At 42.9% G+C, this 19663-nt stretch overlaps 1 protein-coding gene across 1 annotated transcript in view; it reads right to left on the bottom strand.

Annotated features, from left to right (window-relative positions):
- Nucleotides 1-19663, bottom strand: part of usp45 (ubiquitin specific peptidase 45) — a 215536-nt gene that overhangs the window by 152458 nt on the left and 43415 nt on the right. The window contains exon 6 of the mRNA XM_034175426.1: nt 17317-17468. Coding sequence (XP_034031317.1) covers nt 17317-17468 — 152 coding nt within the window. The remainder of the gene's footprint in view (nt 1-17316; nt 17469-19663) is intronic.

The raw sequence follows: 19663 nt of genomic DNA, 5'->3' as shown, positions 1-19663 counted from the left end.
GAAATAGAAGACTTAACAGTATTCCCTGAAAACTCCCTTCTGTCTGATCATTTTTTAATAACATTTACATTTACCCTGATGGACTACCCTGCAGTGGGGAATAAGTTTCATTACACTAGAAGTCTTTCAGAAAGCGCTGTAACTAGGTTTAAGGATATGATTCCTTCGTTATGTTCTCTAATGTCATATACCAACACAGAGCAGAGTAGCTACCTAAACTCTGTAAGGGAGTTAGAGTATCTCGTCAATAGTTTTACATCCTCTTTGAAGACAACTTTGGATGCTGTAGCTCCTCTGAAAAAGAGAGCTTTAAATCAGAAGTGTCTGACTCCGTGGTATAACTCACAAACTCGTAGCTTAAAGCAGATAACCCGTAAGTTGGAGAGGAAATGGCGTCTCACTAATTTAGAAGATCTTCACTTAGCCTGGAAAAAGAGTTTGTTGCTCTATAAAAAAGCCCTCCGTAAAGCTAGGACATCTTTCTACTCATCACTAATTGAAGAAAATATATAAGAATAACCTCAGGTTTCTTTTCAGCACTGTAGCTAAGCTGACAAAGAGTCAGAGCTCTATTGAGCTGAGTATTCCATTAACTTTAACTAGTAATGACTTCATGACTTTCTTTGCTAACAAAATTTTGACTATTAGAGAAAAAATTACTCATAACCATCCCAAAGATGTATCGTTATCCTTGGCTGCTTTCAGTGATGCCGGTATTTGGTTAGACTCTTTCTCTCCGGTTCTTCTGTCTGAGTTATTTTCATTGGTTGCTTCGTCCAAACCATCGGCATGTTTATTGGACCCCATTCCTGCCAGGCTGCTCAAGGAAGTCCTACCATTATTTAATGCGTCAATCTTAAATATGATCAACTTATCTTTGTTAGTTGGCTATGTACCACAGGCCTTTAAGGTGGCAGTAATTAAACCATTACTTAAAAAGCCATCACTTGACCCAGCTATCTTAGCTAATTATAGGCCAATCTCCAACCTTCCTTTTCTCTCAAAGATTCTTGAGAGGGTAGTTGTAAAACAGCTAACTGATCACCTGCAGAGGAATGGTCTATTTGAAGAGGTTCAGTCAGGTTTTAGAATTCATCATAGTACAGAAACAGCATTAGTGAAGGTTACAAATGATCTTCTTATGGCTTCGGACAGTGGACTTATCTCTGTGCTTGTTCTGTTGGACCTCAGTGCTGCTTTTGATACTGTTGACCATAAAATTTTATTACAGAGATTAGAGCATGTCATAGGTATTAAAGGCACTGCGCTGCGGTGGTTTGAATCATATTTGTCTAATAGATTACAGTTTGTTCATGTAAATGGGGAATCTTCTTCACAGACTAAAGTTAATTATGGAGTTCCACAAGGTTCTGTGCTAGGACCAATTTTATTCACTTTATACATGCTTCCCTTAGGCAGTATTATTAGACGGTATTGCTTAAATTTTCATTGTTACGCAGATGATACCCAGCTTTATCTATCCATGAAGCCAGAGGACACACACCAATTAGCTAAACTGCAGGATTGTCTTACAGACATAAAGACATGGATGACCTCTAATTTCCTGCTTTTAAACTCAGATAAAACTGAAGTTATTGTACTTGGCCCCACAAATCTTAGAAGCATGGTGTCTAACCAGATCTTTACTCTGGATGGCATTTCCCTGACCTCTAGTAATACTGTGAGAAATCTTGGAGTCATTTTTGATCAGGATATGTCATTCAAAGCGCATATTAAACAAATATGTAGGACTGCTTTTTTGCATTTACGCAATATCTCTAAAATCAGAAAGGTCTTGTCTCAGAGTGATGCTGAAAAACTAATTCATGCATTTATTTCCTCTAGGCTGGACTATTGTAATTCTTTATTATCAGGTTGTCCTAAAAGTTCCCTAAAAAGCCTTCAGTTAATTCAAAATGCTGCAGCTAGAGTACTGACGGGGACTAGCAGGAGAGAGCATATCTCACCCGTGTTGGCCTCTCTTCATGGCTTCCTGTTAATTCTAGAATAGAATTTAAAATTCTTCTTCTTACTTATAAGGTTTTGAATAATCAGGTCCCATCTTATCTCAGGGACCTCGTAGTACCATATCACCCTAATAGAGCGCTTCGCTCTCAGACTGCAGGCTTACGTGTAGTTCCTAGGGTTTGTAAGAGTAGAATGGGAGGCAGAGCCTTCAGCTTTCAGGCTCCTCTCCTGTGGAACCAGCTCCCAATTCAGATCAGGGAGACAGATACCCTCTCTACTTTTAAGATTAGGCTTAAAACTTTCCTTTTCGCTAAGGCTTATAGTTAGGGCTGGATCGGGTGACCCTGGACTATCCCTTTGTTATGCTGCTTTAGACGTAGACTGTGGGGGGGTTCCCATGATGCACTGTTTCTTTCTCTTTTTGCTCTGTATGCATCACTCCGCATTTAATCATTAGTGATCGATCTCTGCTCCCCTCCACAGCATGTCTTTTTCCTGGTTCTTTCCCTCAGCCCCAACCAGTCTCAGCAGAAGACTGCCCCTCCCTGAGCCTGGTTCTGCTGGAGGTTTCTTCCTGTTAAGAGGGAGTTTTTCCTTCCCACTGTTGCCAAGTGCTTGCTCACAGGGGGTCGTTTTGACCGTTGGGGTTTTTCATGATTGTTGTATGGCCTTGCCTTACAATATAAAGCGCCTTGGGGCAACTGTTTGTTGTGATTTGGCGCTATATAAAAAAAAAGTTGATTGATTGATTGATTGACTGAAAGAACGAGATCGTGAGTACAAGCAGCCGAGATGAGTTTCCTCCACAGGGTGGCTGGCGCTCCCTTAGAGATAGGGTGAGGAGCTCCGTCACTCGGGAGGAGCTCAGCATTGAGCCGCTGCTCCTCCACGTGAAAAGGAGCCAGCTGAGGTGACTCGGGCATCTTTTCCGGATGCCCTGGGGAAGACCCAGGACATGCTGTGAAGTGCTTGCTCACAGGGGGTCGTTTTGACCGTTGGGGTTTTTCTGTAATTATTGTATGGCTTTGCCTTACAATATAAAGCGCCTTGGGGCGACTGTTTGTTGTGATTTGGCGCTATATAAATAAAATTGAATTGAATTGAATCTAATGGATTTCAATAACAGACAAAATTCACTGGTCCACCTGAATCCATTATATGCGGGTTTTACTGCATATAAAGTCTTGACTGCACAACTTATTCACAGCTGAAGAGTATTACACTGCAGGTTACACATTCACTGCAGAAATTATCTTCATGAACTCCAGAAAAACACAAAGCAACAAGAACAATATAAAATGACTTTAAAAAAAACAAAAAAAAAAACAACAAAAGCAGCTCTGGGTCTGACCTGACATGTTTCTCTGGCGCTGATCCGTTCTCCTCTGCGGAGCGTGGACTTTAACGTATGCAGCGTAGTGGCCCCCCCTCATCGAGCCACTGTGTTCAACAATCCCATACAGGCTGTAGAGGACACAGGTTTCTTCCTGTTAAAAGGGAGTTTTTCCTTCCCACTGTCGCCAAGTGCTTGCTCACAGGGGGTCGTTTTGACCGTTGGGGTTTTACATAATTATTGTATGGCCTTGCCTTACAATATAAAGCGCCTTGGGGCAACTGTTTGTTGTGATTTGGCGCTATATAAATAAAATTGATTGATTGATTCTCACAAATCCAACAAGACCAAGCATTCATGATATGCACACTCTTAAGGCTATGAAATTGGGTTATTAGTAAAAAAAAAAAGTAGAAAAGAAAACAAGTGTTCAGTCACATAGCACTACTATTATTCTGAACACTACCGTATAGTAGAGAAGCTTGAATCTTTGACTGGACTGTGTTGCCTGACGTGACGACCTTTCGCTTCAAATCGCAGAAGCTTCCTCAGCTAAAATGTTTGCTCTGGTGGTCTGACTTCTGTCTTGACTCTTGTAAAGAGTCATTCTTCTCTACCATTCTTCTCTTACAAGAGGCTACTTTCAACAGACTACTTTGTGATGTCATTTACTTTAGAATATTGTGTATTATTATCCGTGTTTCCACACCATATCCTAAAACAAACAAAGTTTGTGAACCATAATTAGAACCAAAATCAGAAAGAGCACAGATGACTTCCAAACCTGAGGTCATAAAGTCTTGAACCCTTTCCGATCTAAAGTCCAGCTCTGAGGGATAGCCCCTGGCTAGTAGGGGGCCCTAGTGACCTTTTTCGGCCCTGTCTTCCAGTTAAATATTAAAGCAATCAAATCCATGAGTAGTCTCAAAGAAGTAAAAGTTTGACATTGTCTTCACTCATCTTCTGCTAGTTACCTGAGGTAGTTTAGGCTTATTCTTGGAGTACCTCTGTGGTTCTTCTAAAAGCCTGTAGCTTCTCCTTGTATCCCCGTCCGGAGGACTGACTCTGGTCCTAGCTGCCTGATCTCTGAACCGAGTGCCACATTCGTCGCTGCATCTTCTCCATTGGGTCTTCTGCTGGTTTGACACCCGAAAACCTCTATCCACCATGTCTTTGGTCGCCTCTGCTGTAGAGTTGTATAGACGGGTTTCTCCCTTGTAGAAAACACGAAACGTTGCCGGAAAGGACATCTGGAACCTGATTTTATTCTCTCTTAAAACTCTTTGCCTCTGTGTATTCCTCTCTTTTCTTCATCACTTCAGGTGCGTAATCATGATCAATATACACTCTTTGTCCTTCTAAGAGAAAGCCTTTTTCTCCCAAGCCTTCTTGATTATGTCCTCTTTGTATTTGTAGCTTCATAATTTCACTACTATCAATCTTGGTGGTATGTCGTTGGGTGGGCGGGGTCCCAGCGATCTGTGGGCTCTCTCCACGCTGAGCTGATATGTGAGTGGCAGATTAAGCTTTACTTTCTTTTGCGCCACAAAAGCACTCATTGATTCTGCTCCAATTTCAGCCCCTTCTTTAGCTCCATGCAAGAGCACATTTTCCCTTTGGCCCCTCCTTCTTGATCGATCTGTCTCTCCTCCAGCTTTCTGTGAAGTTTGATAAGCTTGTGTTACTTCCTCGTTGCTTAATACATGCTCCTCTGTGTCCCCAATTCTTCTTAATGCTTCATCAATCCTGCATTCTTCAGTCTAAGGTTTTCCCTGATGCTGTTGAGACCCTCTGTTGTCTCACGTCTGAACTCTATCTCTCGCAGAACCGCATCCAAATCTGACATTTTCTCCGGTACTTGCTCTATTTCAGGCGGTAGCTCCTCCGCTAGCTCCGATGTTAGCTTAACTTGCTCGTGGTCTTCATTTCCGTGAACTTTGGTGTTCCCAGCCTTCCTCGATTTCGATTTGCTTCTTGGCATATTATAAGCCCCTGATATATTATCTTCAAGTCCTCTGCCTCTGCATTTATCTCAGGTTTTGGGCATATGGGGCAATTTCTCAACGTTTATTGAGGAACTGCTTTCCTTTCCTACAATGTCTCCATGTTTAACTCAGAACCAGAAGCCCCAAACTGGTTTTATTAGAACTCGCCTAGCATCTGATAATGTGCGTCGCCTGTTACACATTATTCATGCCGTTTTGTCACAGGATACTGAAAAAGCATTTGACTGGTTGGAATGGGAATATCTTTGTACCACGTTGGACAAATCTGGGCTAGGTATGCAATTTATTAACATGATTAAGGTTTTATACACAAATCCCTCAGCAATGGTCTGCACAGGCCACATCTGCTCTGCCCAGTTTCCAATATGAAGAGGTACCTGCCAGGGCGCAAATTTGAGCAGCAGAAGTCTGTTTTGGAATGTTATCTGATGCTCGAGCAGGAGACTGACTGACTGACTGACAGCTGAGCAGAGAGAAATGTTTTAAGCTAAGCGGGTAAATATATCTGTAAAATAACTTGAAGGCTGTACTTGGATATCGCAGGTGAATATTTTATCAATGGCTGCCCACCATACCTTAATTTGAATATGTGCATGATCCCAGATTAAATAAGATAAAGGTTTATCAGTATAAACAGATAAACAGTAGAAACAGTCATTTCTACATTGCAGTTATCACATTTCATGTCAACACATAAATGCAAGCATCTGTTTTTCTTTATTTCTTTTTGATATTAGAATTCTACAATCTAGTAATAAACTGTTACAAACTGGTTCCATTATACATCTTCAGGCCTTATTTCCCTTATAGACTGTTGGTTTCTTCCTGAATGATGCCTTGAAAAAGTTTCTGGTGACCCAGTGTATCTTACTACCAGTCACCTCCTTATTACTTCACATTATTAACCCATTTAATCCCACATTTTTCCCAGACATGAAAATATGTAAATTATGTGCCATTAGTACCCCTTTGAAATGATCAATTGTTATTTTTTTAAATGTTCATGGAAAAGCATCTGAAAAGGTGTTTTTTATGGTCGATCACAATAGTGGGATAATGTATTATCAGGGTTTTTCATGGGCAGCTGACACATTTCTCTGTGTCGCCCTTAGTATTTTAACATATTTCAGCCAGAGATGTTTTGAATAGTTTGTCCTTTTATCCAGCACCTCTAAATTTGAGGCCATGGCTGTCAGCAGGAAACCGATGGACTGCCTACTCCGGGTAGGGAATATGGTCTTGCCCCAAGTGAAGGAGTTCAAGTACCTCGGGGTCTTGTTCATGAGTGAGGGGACAATGTAGTGTGAGATTGGCTGGAGAATCGGTGCAGCAGGGGCGGTGTTGCATTCACTCTACTGTACTGTTGTGATGAAAAAGGAACTGAGCCAAAAGGCCAAGCTCTCAATCTACTGGTCAATCTTCCTTCCTACTCTGACCTATGGTCATGAGGGTTGGGTCATGACCGAAAGAACTAGAGCGCTGGTACAAGCAGTTGAAATGGGCTTCCTTAGGAGGGTGGCTGGTGTCTCCCTTAGAGATAGGGTGAGAAGTTCGGTCATCCGTGGGGAGCTTGGAGTAGAGCCGCTGCTCCTTCACGTTGAAAGGAGTCAGCTGAGGTGGGTCGGGCATCTGGGTGCCTCCCTAGGGAGGTGTTCCAGGCACGTCCATCTGGGAGGAGACCCAGGACTAGGTGGAGAGATTATATCTCCACACTGAGCTGGGAACGCCTCGGGATCCCCAAGTCAGAGGTGATTAATGTGTTCCGGGAAAGGGAAGTCTGGGGTCCCCTGCTGGAGCTGTTGCCCCCTGTGACCTGAACCCAGAAAAGTGGTTAAAGATGAGTGAGTGAGCTGATGATATCCTTCTTTATGTAGGCAGTGCTGGTTCCTTAAAACCACATCTCTTTTCCTCTTTTGATATATTCAGCTCTCTCTCTAGATACAAAATGAATTGGAAAAAGTCAGCGCTAATGTATTTAAATTAAGATGCACTTCAAGTTCCCTTGCCCTCTCATATACCAGTAGTGAAAAGTTTTAAATATCTTGGAGTTGAAATTTTTCCTCTCTACGTCATCAACTGCAATTAAAAACTTCCAAGGTAGGAGGCCACTAGGGGGATGCTAAAAAGATGGCAGCGCAGGCTCACAGCAGGATGGAATTTAAAGCTGATATTGCTGCATTTAATGAAAACATTGAGAGAATTAAAAGAAGAACTCAAAAAATCCAAAAGAGACATTGTAAAACTTGCTGAAACAACAAATAAGGTAGCAAAACATACAAAGAGACTCAAGGAGGCCGAACAGAGAATTGTGAAGATGGAGAGCTGGAACACAGCTGCAAAAGATGCATTAATACAGTCACTGCAACAGCAGCGGATCCTACAGGGAAAACTGACCGACTTAGAAGTCGTCGGAATTATATTCATATTTTCGGTCTAAAAAATGGTGCAGACGGAAACTCTGTACTTCAGTTTATCGGAGATCTGCTGAAGAGAGAGCTCTCGCTCCCGTTGGACTTGGCTCTGAATATCCGGCAAGCACACAGAGCACTCCTGCCCAGGCCTGAAGCTGACAAACCCCCGCCCTCACTGGTGGTCAACTTCTTCCAAGACACGACCAAAGAGAAGGTATTAAAGGCAGCATGGGAGAGAAAAGTCCTATATCAGGATAAACAGCTGTTCTTTGACCACGATTATGCTGCGGAGGTGCTTAAGAGGCAGAAGGAATACATCAGCGTGAAAAAGGCTTTGAAACGGAGAGGGATTTGTTTCCAGAGTCCCCTGACCAAAATCAGAATTCACTGGGACAACGACGTTACGACGTACGAGAGCGCACAGGCGGCGGCGGAGGAGCTGAAGAGGAGGGGGATGTGAGGTAGAGGACCGGAGACCCAGCGGAGCTGGAGGAGAGGCTGCGGGCAGCATCAACATGGCAGAGTATATAACATTGAGAGCGGAACAGAGGGAGTCGAACTGAATTACACTGGATACAACAGATGAGAGGATGAGGAGAAAATAGAGTTTCTATTTTTGGCTGTCTTCAATGTCAGGTTTGATCGTTGGGCACGTTTGTGTTGCTCAGTGAGTGAGTGGTCTGTTAGAAGCCCAAGTGGACCTCACGGGGTCCCCTTGTTATAATTATATGTTCTCAGAGTTTATGTTGGTTGCTATGGTTGCGAGATGTCAAACTGAGTGCAAAATCTTGATGAATAATGAATAATCTAACCTTGGTCTCAATGAATGTCAACAGGATGAATAATCCGATTAAGAGAGGCAAAGTCATACTAAAGATGAGGAAACTGAATGCCAGTATCATACACTCAACAAAAATATAAACGCAACACTTTTGGTTTTGCTCCCATTTTGTATGAGATGAACTCAAAGATCTAAAACTTTTTCCACATATACAATATTACCATTTCTCTCAAATATTGTTCACAAACCAGTCTGAATCTGTGATAGTGAGCACTTCTCCTTTGCTGAGATAATCCATCCCACCTCACAGGTGTGCCATATCAAGATGCTGATTAGACACCATGATTAGTGCACAGGTGTGCCTTAGACTGCCCACAATAAAAGGCCACTCTGAAAGGTGCAGTTTTATCACACAGCACAATGCCACAGATGTCGCAAGATTTGAGGGAGCGTGCAATTGGCATGCTGACAGCAGGAATGTCAACCAGAGCTGTTGCTCGTGTATTGAATGTTCATTTCTCTACCATAAACCATCTTCAAAGGTGTTTCAGAGAATTTGGCAGTACATCCAACCAGCCTCACAACCGCAGACCACGTGTAACCACACCAGCCCAGGACCTCCACATCCAGCATGTTCACCTCCAAGATCATCTGAGACCATCCACTCGGACAGCTACTGGAACAATCGGTTTGCATAACCAAAGAATTTCTGCACAAACTGTCAGAAACTGTCTCAGGGAAGCTCATCTGCATGCTCGTCGTCCTCATCGGGGTCTCGACCCGACTCCAGTTCGTCGTTGTAACCGATTTGAGTGGGCAAATGCTCACATTTGCTGCCGTTTGGCACGTTGGAGAGGTGTTCTCTTCACGGATGATGCGAAAAAGATGTGTTGCACTGCATGAGGCAAATGGTGATCACACCAGATACTGACTGGTATCCCCCCCAATAAAACAAAACTGCACCTTTCAGAGTGGCCTTTTATTGTGGGCAGTCTAAGGCACACCTGTGCACTAATCATGGTGTCTAATCAGCATCTTGATATGGCACACCTGTGAGGTGGGATGGATTATCTCAGCAAAGGAGAAGTGCTCAATATCACAGATTTAGACTGGTTTGTGCACAGTATTTGAGGGAAATGGTGATATTGTGTATGTGGAAAAAGTTTTAGATCGTTGAGTTAATCTCATACAAAATGGGAGCAAAACCAAAAGTGTTGCGTTTATATTTTTACAGGAAACACATCTCTCTCAGGAGGAACACAAAAAATGGTAGAAATCTGGCTTTAGAAAGATATAGTACAGTACATGCAAAAAAAGAGAGAGCAGCTATACTTATGAATAATTCCGTTAACTCTGAATGCCACCCATCCATCCATTTTCTTCCGCTTTATCCGGAGTCGAGTCGCGGGGGCAGCAGCTCAAGCAAAGCCGCCCAGACCTCCCGATCTACACACACCTCCCCCCAGCTCCTCCAGGGGAACCCCAAGGCGTTCCCAAGCCAGCTGAGAGACGTAGTCCCTCCAGCGTGTCCTGGGTCTTCCCCAGGGTTTCCTCCCGATGGGACATGCCCGGAACACCTCTCAAGTGAGGCATCCGGGGGCATCTGGAAAAGATGCCCGAGCCACATCAACTGGCTCCTTTCGACGTGGAGGAGCAGCGGCTCGACTCTGGCCGCTTGTACTAGCAATCTCGTTCTTTCGGTCATGAGCCAAATCTCATGACCATAGGTGAGGATCGGAATGTAGATCGATCGGTAAGTCGAGAGCTTTGCCCCCTACTCTGCTCTCTCTTCACCACAATGGTCCGATACAGCGACCGCATCACTGCAGATGCTGCACCGATCCATCTATCGATCTCACGCTCCATCCGTCCTTCACTCGTGAACAAGACCCCGAGATACTTAAACTCCTCCAATTGAGGCAAGGACACTCCACCGACCTGAAGAGGGCAAGGCACCTTTTTCCGGTCGAGAACCATGGCCTCGGATTTGGAGGTGCTGATTTTCATCCCGGATGCTTCACACTCGGCTGCAAACTGCCCCAGTGCACGCTGAAGGTCATGATTTGACGAAGCCAACAGAACCACATCGTCCGCAAACAGCAGAGACGAGATTCTGTGGTTCCCAAACCAGACCCCCTCTACACCCTGGCTGCACCTAGAAATTCTGTCCATAAAAATAATGAACAGAACCGGTGACAAAGGGCAGCCCTGGCGGAGAGCAACATGCACTGGAAACAGGTTTGACTTACTACTGGCAATGCAAACCAAGCTCCTGCTGCGGTCATACAGAGACCGGATAGCCCTTAGCAAAGGACCCCGGACCCCGTACTCCCGGAGGACCCCGTACTCCCGGAGCACCCCACACAGGGTGCCCCGAGGGACACGGTCGAACGCTTTCTCCAGATCCACAAAGCACATGTGGACCAGTTTGGCGAACTCCCATGAACCCTCGAGCACCCGATGGAGGGTGTAGTGCTGGTCCAGTGTGCCGCGACCAGGACGAAAACCACACAGCTCCTCCTGAATCTGAGGTTTGACTATTGGTTGAATTCACCTCTCCAGTACTCTGGAATAGACCTTACCGGGGAGGCTGAGGAGTGTGATCCCCCTGTAGTTGGAACACACCCTCCGGTCCCCCTTCTTCAACAGAGGGACCGCCACCCCAGTCTGCCAATCCAGAGGCACTGTCCCCGACCGCCACGCGATGTTGCGGAGGTGTGTCAGCCAAGAGAGTCCCACAACATCCAGAGACTTAAGGTACTCAGGACGGATTTCATCCACCCCAGGAGCCTTGCCACCGAGGACCCTTCTAACCACCTCGGTGACTTCGGCCTGGGTAATGGATGAGCCTGCCTCTGAGTCTCCAGTCTCTGCTTCCTCTTCGGAAGAGGTGATGATGGGATTGAGGAGATCCTCGAAGTATTCCTTCCATCGTCCGACAACATCCCCAGTCAGGGTCAACAGCTTCTCACCCGCACAGTAGACAGTGCTGGCGGAGAGCTGCTTCTGCCTCCTGAGGCGTCGGACGGTTTGCCAGAATTTCTTCGAGGCCGACCGATAGTCCTCCATGGCCTCCCCGAACTCCTCCCAGACCCGAGTTTTTGCCTCTGCGACCGCACGGGCTGCGGCATGCTTGGCCTGCCGGTACCTGTCAGCTGCCTCCGGGGTCCCACCTACCAACAAAGACAAGTAGGACTCCTTCTTCAGCTTGACGGCATCCCTTTCTTCCGGCGTCCACCACCAGGTTCGGGGATTGCCGCCGCGACAGGCACCAGAGACCTTGTGACCACAGCTACAAGCGGCCGCATCGACAATGGAGGTGGAGAACATGGTCCACTCGGACTCCATGTCTCCAACCTCCCCCGAGATCTGGGAGAAGCTCTCCCAGAGGTGGGAGTTGAAGACCTCGCTGACAGAGGGTTCCACCAGTCATTCCCAGCGGACCCTCACGATACGTTTGGGCCTGCCAGGTCTGACCAGCTTCCTCCCCTTCCAGCGGATCCAACTCACCACCAGGTGGTGATCGGTCGACAGCTCAGCCCCTCTCTTCACTCGGGTGTCCGAGACATGTGGCCGAAGGTCAAATGATACGACTACAAAGTCGATCATCGACCTCCGGCTCAGGTTGTCCTAGTGCCACTTGCACTTATGGACACCCTTGTGTTCGAACATGGTGTTCGTGATGGACAAACTGTGACCAGCACAGAAGTCCAACAACTGAACACCACTCGGGTTCAGATCGGGGAAGCCGTGCTTCCCGATCACCCCCCTCCAGGTTTCACTGTCTCCGCCCACGTGGGCGTTGAAATCTCCCAGGAGAACAATGGATGGATAGATGGATGGATGGATTTATGAGGGATCAAGAAATGGTGGATGTGTGGAGGGAACTAAATCCTCTGGATAAAAAATGCACACATTATTCAATGACACATAATACACATTCAAGAATTGACTATATGTTAATCAATAAGTTGGACATCCACAGAGTAACCCAGTGTAAAGTTGGGGTTGTAGACGTTTCAGATCATTGTGCCATTCATTTGAATTTAAACCTAAATAATAGACGGAAAAACACTACCTGGAGATTAAATGTGGGTATTTTGAATAAAAAAAGAAATAAAAGAGCAAATTAAAAAAGAAATAAAGTAATATGTAGAGAAAAATGACACAGAAGACATTAACCCAGTCATTTTCTGGGATGCTCTCAAAGCTGCACTTAGAGGTAAATTGATAGCTATAACTTTAAAACAAAATAAAATGAGAAGGGCCTCTAATTTAAATTTGGTAGAAAATTTTAAAAAATGTAGAATTAAGATATCAAACTACCCTCAATTCTTTGAAGAAATCAAGTGTATAAAAGAGGAAACAGGAGAGGTTTTGAATGGAGAGGTGGAGAAAAACTCAGGTTCTTGAAACAGAACTATTACGAACAGGGTCCAAAGGCAACTAGATTATTAGCAAGGTGGCTCAGAAAACAACAAACTGTAAATACAATATATAAGATTAGGAATCATTCTACAAATGACGTACAATATACCCATGATGCAATAGAGGAAACATTCAGGCAATACTACAAAAAACTGTATAGTCAACCATCTTCCTCTAGCAAAGCTGAAAAAACATCATTTCTTAACTCTTTAAATCTACAGACAATTGGAACCGAACAAAATTGTGACCTTATAGCACCTATAACCCCAGAAGAGATATCAAAAGCTATATCAAGACTCAAGACTAACAAGTGTCGAGGGAGTGATGGGTTTCCATCAGGGGGGTATAAGTGCTTTAAGGAGGAGTTAGTCCCCATACTTGAGTCCTCATTCAGTTTTACTCTTAAGGAGGGTCAGATTCCAATTTCATGGAATGAGGCAATCATTTCTGTGACCCCAAAGGAGGAGAAAGACCTAGAATATTGGAGTAATTATAGACCAATATCCGTGCTTAATGTCGACTACAAAATCTATACATCTATATTGGCTAAACGATATGAAAAATAATGGTACACTTGATTGATGAGGATCAAACTGGCTTCATCTCAGGGCGCAAAACTCAAGACAGTATCAGAAGAACCGTACACATAATCCATTCTATATGTAACAATAAAAAATGTTCAGTTTGGATGCCGAAAAGGTGTTTGGTAGTGTAAATTGGAGTTTTTTATATGCAGTACTTGAAAGATTTGGTTTTAATGAAGAAGCAATTAAATGTATTAAGTCTATTTATCAAAACCCCACAGCTCGGATAAAAATTAACGGTAGCCTATCAAAACAAATAGCACTTAAGAGGGGAGCACGCCAAGGCTGCTGCCTCTCACCTCTCCTCTTTGCACTCTATATTGAACCTTTGGCACAGGCTGTACGACAGGATGAGGAAGTGAGAGGAATACAAGTAAAAGGAGGACAACATATCATAAGTTTATTTGCAAATGATGTAATACTATATCTAGAGAACCCAAACCAAACTCTCATCCCAATGATTAATTTAATTAATACTTTTTCCAAACATCCAGGGTATAAATTTAATGTGACTAAAACCCAGATACTATCATTTAACTATACTCCATCTGAGGAAATTAAGACTATGTTTACATTGAAATGGGATTTAAAATGTATAAAATATCTTGGTGTAATTCTAACTAGAAATCTTAACAACTTGTATAAAATTAATTATGATCAAATCAATCTTCATATTAGGCAGGATTTAAATAGATGGTCAACTCTTACCTTAGATCTCAATTCAAAAATTTCAACTATAAAAATAAACATGCGCCCCTGACTACTATACCTTTTCCAGTCGTTACCAGTAAACGTTCCACCAGAGCAGTTCAAATACTGGGATAAGATCATCTCTAAATTTGTCTGGAATGGTAAAAAAAAAAACCAAGAACCAAATATTCAACACTACAATTGTCTAAGGAAAAGCAGGGGTGGTGGCCAAGTGGTTAACGCACTTGGTTTCAGTGCAGAAGGTTCTGGGTTCAAATCCCACCCCTGCCACATGTCTCCATGTAATGTGGAGCTGTGTCAGGAAGGGCATCCGGCGTAAAACCTGTGCCAATTCAACATGCAGATCCACCTTGGATTTGCTGTGGCGACCCCAAGTGCAAACAAGGGAGCAGCCGAAGGGACTTACTTACAATTGTAAGGAACAGGGTGGAATGGCACTCCCTAATCTGAGGGACTACTACTATGCAGGTCAGATCAGAGTAGTAATTAAGTGGTGTGATCCAAATTATTCTGCTAAATGGAAAGATATTGAGACAAAAGTGGGAGATTTCCCAGTTCAGACGCTTCTTGGAAATAATAAACTTACAAAAACGCTACAGCACTCACTTGATCCTATAGTGTCCCATACTTTGGAGATTTGGTCTGAGAAAATTAAACAGGACAAATTGGAAAAGGAAGTAAAGCTGTTGAATTGGGTTGCATATGACAGTGGATTTACACCGGGTATACATGATCAAGGATTTAAAAACTGGGGAAAAAGGGGAATAACTGCAATATGTACTATAATAAAGGATGGCAATCTAATCAGTTTTCAGGAATTGAAAAAGCATTACCAACTAGGAAAAAATGATTTCTTCCGACTTGACTCCTGATAAAGCGGAATAAATGGATGGATGGAAATACAAAGTCCTCGGTCATCGTATGGCTTGTTATACTGGGTGATTAAAACATACAAGGGGATACAATTCAAGGAAATCTCAGCACTGCATAAAACCTTAAGAGAAAACACAACATCAACCATCTATATCAAATCTAAATGGGAGAAAGAGATAAAAACTGAAATAACATTGGATGAATGGAGGGATATATGTGAAACTCAGTGTACAACAACAAATTCTAGACTATGGAGAGAGTTTGGGTGGAAAAACCTGACTAGAGTTTTTATCACCCCAAAATTAAAAGTAAACAATCTCAGGTCCATCTTCCATGTTGGAGAATGTGTGGGAATGAGAATCCACATCATACCCATGTATTTTGGGAATGTCAAAAATTTGAAGGTTTTTGGAATAATGTGAATTCTGTTATGGGAAAAATACTGGGTTATAAAATACCAAGGGATATTAAAACCATGTACCTTGGATACTTGATGGAATCTGTCCATACTAATGACAGGTACTTGTCTAAGATATTATTGATTGCCTGTAAAAAAGCTATAACAAGCAAGTGCTGCCAGATGGATACCCCTCCGCTATGACAGTGGCTGACCATCACTGGAGAAATAAATATACAATATGGAAAAAAATGACTTATATTCTCAGGCTGCAAGAGGATGTTTCTGAAGACAAATGGAGGAAATGGAACATATATGCCACCATGGAAATGACCTGGAAAACGCACATGGACAGAGGACTTCCTTAATGTATGATGTAGTATTTTGGCACACCCTATATATATGGGACACTTGCAACCGGCACCGTTTTACTGCTTTCCTTTTATTTATTTATTTATTTTAGTTGCCTTGTTCGTTTTGTATTATAAAACTTGAATAAAAATTAAAGTGTCAAAAAAAAAAACTTCCAAGGTATATACAATCAAATAGAGAAGGATTCTGAGTGTTGGTCAAATCTTCCAAATTCACTTCTAGCCCGAACAGCAATAATTAAAATGGTGTTGCAATGAAGCCTGTTGGCACAGATTCTAAGTGGTGTGATCACACACCAATTTTCAATAATTTTACACTTCTTATTGGTAATATTTCCTTTTGATTTTCACATTGGAAAAATAAGGAAGTGAATGTTCTAAAACATCTTTATAGTGTCCATGGTTTACAAGCTTTTAATGATTTGCAAACTGAGTTTGACCTTCCAGGTTCATCCTTTTTCTTCTATATGCAACTAAGATCAGCTATGTGAGCGCACGGTGTCGCGTGGGGAGCAGCTCGCCCCTCACACCCACTACGCAAGTTACTTTTTCCAGTAGGACAAACATGGGTGATAGTTTCTAAACTTCACAGGTTCATTTCTGGACCCCATGAACCCCGTACCAGTCGAGGGTATCTGGAATAGAGATATAAATGTGGTAAATGACAGAGAGATTTGCTGGGAGACAGTGAGGAAGAATCTCAGTGGTTCATCCAAAAACTCCAACCATCAATTAATACACTATCAGGATGTAGCTCACCCCTAGGAGGCGTTATTCTATGAAGATCATGGCATCTCCAAATTGCGATCTTTGCCCACTCGATGCCCAGGGGTCATTCTTACGTGTTTACTGGCAGTGCCCTGGTGTAGTTAGACTCTGTAAGGAGATATCTCTCACTCTAAGTGACATTCTTAAGATCAGGATTCTAGTCTCCCCGACTTTACTTCTGCTCAGTGACGATTCTTCTTTAAATTTGTCCCTGCAGCAGAGGACCATTCTAAGGACCAAGAAGATGCTGACCCTCAGGTGCAAACCGCCACACTCCCTGGCTTGGCAGCAGTGGGTCAGTTCTTTTCTGGAAATTGTCCTGTTGGAGGGTCTGTCGCCCGTACGCACGGAGTCGAACATGTGACTCTAGTTAAAGAAAGAGCGCAGCAGGACCCACCTTGGTCTGTTATACTTTTATTGGGCAAAGAGATCCTGGGGGGTTCGTGGGGAGTCGCCTTAGGGCGGGGGGTGGGGGGGTTGTAATATTGTTACCTCCCTGCACATGTAGAAATGACAGTTCCTGTGTGCACTCACTATGTGGAAAAGGAAGCAGGGGTGGAAAAAACGACGTATATGTATGTGAATACATATATACGTATATTATACAGATTTCAATAACAAAATTTGATCACAAAAAAACAAAAAAACAAAACAGAAAATTCATATTTCTCACAGAAATACCAACCTGCATAACAGCGTTAAAGAAGCAGGTGTTACCCAGGTTTGTGATGCCTTTGACAGGAACTAAGCTGTTGCTGATTACTGGGCTCTTGCCCCGAGGTGGATCAGAATAGTCTGTCAGGTCCTCTCGAAGCTTTATGACCTTTGGTGATGTTACTGAAAGAGAAAAATAAAACAGGTCAGTGATAGACATCAGTATAATATTACAACAAACAAAACTGGCCAAAAACTAGATTATTTTTGTACTTAGGTGTTATATTGGAGCTGCTCGAGTGGGACCGACGTGGACACTCGGCCTGCAGCTGAGGGCAGAACTCAGCCTATACGTATGTGAAAGGTTTAAATATCCCGTTAACTGGGGTTTTGGAAGGCCCCTGAAATAAATAAGCAAACTGGGTTTAGGTTTTAAACAAGCCTGGGCTGAGGGCAGGGTGCTGGGACGGCAGCTGGAGGGAGAGCTGGGTCATCTGGGAAAGCAGATGACAGCTGTTGAAGTTTCCGCTGGTTAGTGAGGGAGAGGTGGGGGTGGAAAGATGGGTGTCCAAACCCAGCTGTTACTCCTGATCACCAATGAAAACTAACCTCAGACACAGATGGGCAGAATCCAACCATGAGACACAGACAGGCAGGCTCAGAACCAACAACACGACGGTTTAATATCAATACATAATGATGTGTGTCGAGAGAAGCCAAGCAGCATCACACTACCTAAGACTGACAAAAGCAACCGAAGGCTCAGAACACAGGCACAAAAACGTGTTTCAACCCAGGTTCATAAGAACCAATTTGAGTCAGCCACAACCAAAAGGTCATGAATTCTACAAAGAGGGAAATTTTTCACTTTTATCTGATGCTGATCAACTTATGTCCAATGTAAAATAAAGTCGCTGAGGGATATTGGTTCAAAGTTTTATGAAGTATCATCATCAGATAAAAAAAAACTTACAGAGTTATGAAGATAATAGCAGTGTTTGCATTTTCTGGCATCAGAGATTCTACGCAGAAGAAACAACCAACCACACAGATTTAGAAGAAACATGTTTACATTATCATAAGTTAAGATAGACTCTTACACACCGAGGTGTTGTTCAGACAAATCCATGATCTGAGAGAATATCTGGACAATCATATGATCAGTTACATTCGGTTACTGACTCAATAAGCCGACGATGACGAGCGCTTACTGTTACGTTATTAACTTAAGGCGTTAATATGAATTTGATTCTAAGCAGAAACACACTCAGAATACAACAACATAAATCTATATTATAATAGCCAAGAGACCTGTGCATACGTGCGTGTGTGGCTTTGATCATAGCAAAACCAGGGAAAGCGGACATTTGCTGTTTGGTATGTTCATGTATTTTGGGTCAATGATGAATGCTGCGAAAATGGAAAGTAGATGGGACAAATATTTTTTGGAGAAATTAGCTATTTTAGCTAACCAATAAACAATGGACATTGTACTGCAATGCACCATGGGAGTTTGGCGTTTGGGAGTTTTAAATGCTGTTATTGTGGTTCATGTTAGTTTAATGGTGTTGTTAGTGTTATTGATTTATTGTTTATTACTGATTGTTTATTATTGATTTATTGTTATTGATTTTTTGTAGTTCAATTGGTTTAGTGAGTTTAGTTAAGTGTTATGTTGCTGTTACCATGAATGACTTAGTGCTGTGCTCCCGTTACCATAAGTGAAAAGTATAATGCCTTTAATATCTTCCGCCACCATCTCTGTCAAATTAAAAGCACCTGCTTACAACAGATTGCAGAAAAGACAAAAAGCTCTATGTGCGTGTGTGTGTGCATGTGCATGAGTGCATGAGAGTGCATGCAATTTGGACACAGACAAACGGAGGAGAGCTCACATTTGCTGTTTGGTATGTTTATGTATTTTGGGTCAAGGATAAATGCCACCAAAATCAAACGTTGATAATTAATATTTTTCGAGACGCTACATATATTAGCTAACAACACTGAACAATGGACATTGATATTTACATTCTGGACTCACACGCCATTCCAGCAGGGGGCAGCAAATCATCTATATATTAAAAGGTTGTGTATGTGTATTTGTGATTTTATTTAGTAAGTTCAATATAAATACATAACAGAGTGGGCCGTCCCAGGCGGCCCCGCTCACTACTGCAAATTTCCACCCGGCTCTCAGGTTCAAATTGGCTGTGCTTCCCAGCACAGAATTTCTGAAAAATGAACTGAAATGTTGCCAAAAATGTACCAAATCAATCGTATTTGAAGCTTATAGCATCATAGTTTTGCAATTTTAAAACAAATAATTAAAGTAGTAAGAAATATATTTCTCATTTTCTTCGTATCAAATCTCAAACAGC

The sequence above is a fragment of the Thalassophryne amazonica genome, chromosome 7 (genome assembly GCF_902500255.1).
Source record: "Thalassophryne amazonica chromosome 7, fThaAma1.1, whole genome shotgun sequence".
NCBI lineage: Eukaryota > Metazoa > Chordata > Actinopteri > Batrachoidiformes > Batrachoididae > Thalassophryne > Thalassophryne amazonica.
The sequence above is the reverse complement of the archived record's forward strand: the minus strand, read 5'-3'. Positions and strand labels throughout refer to the sequence as shown.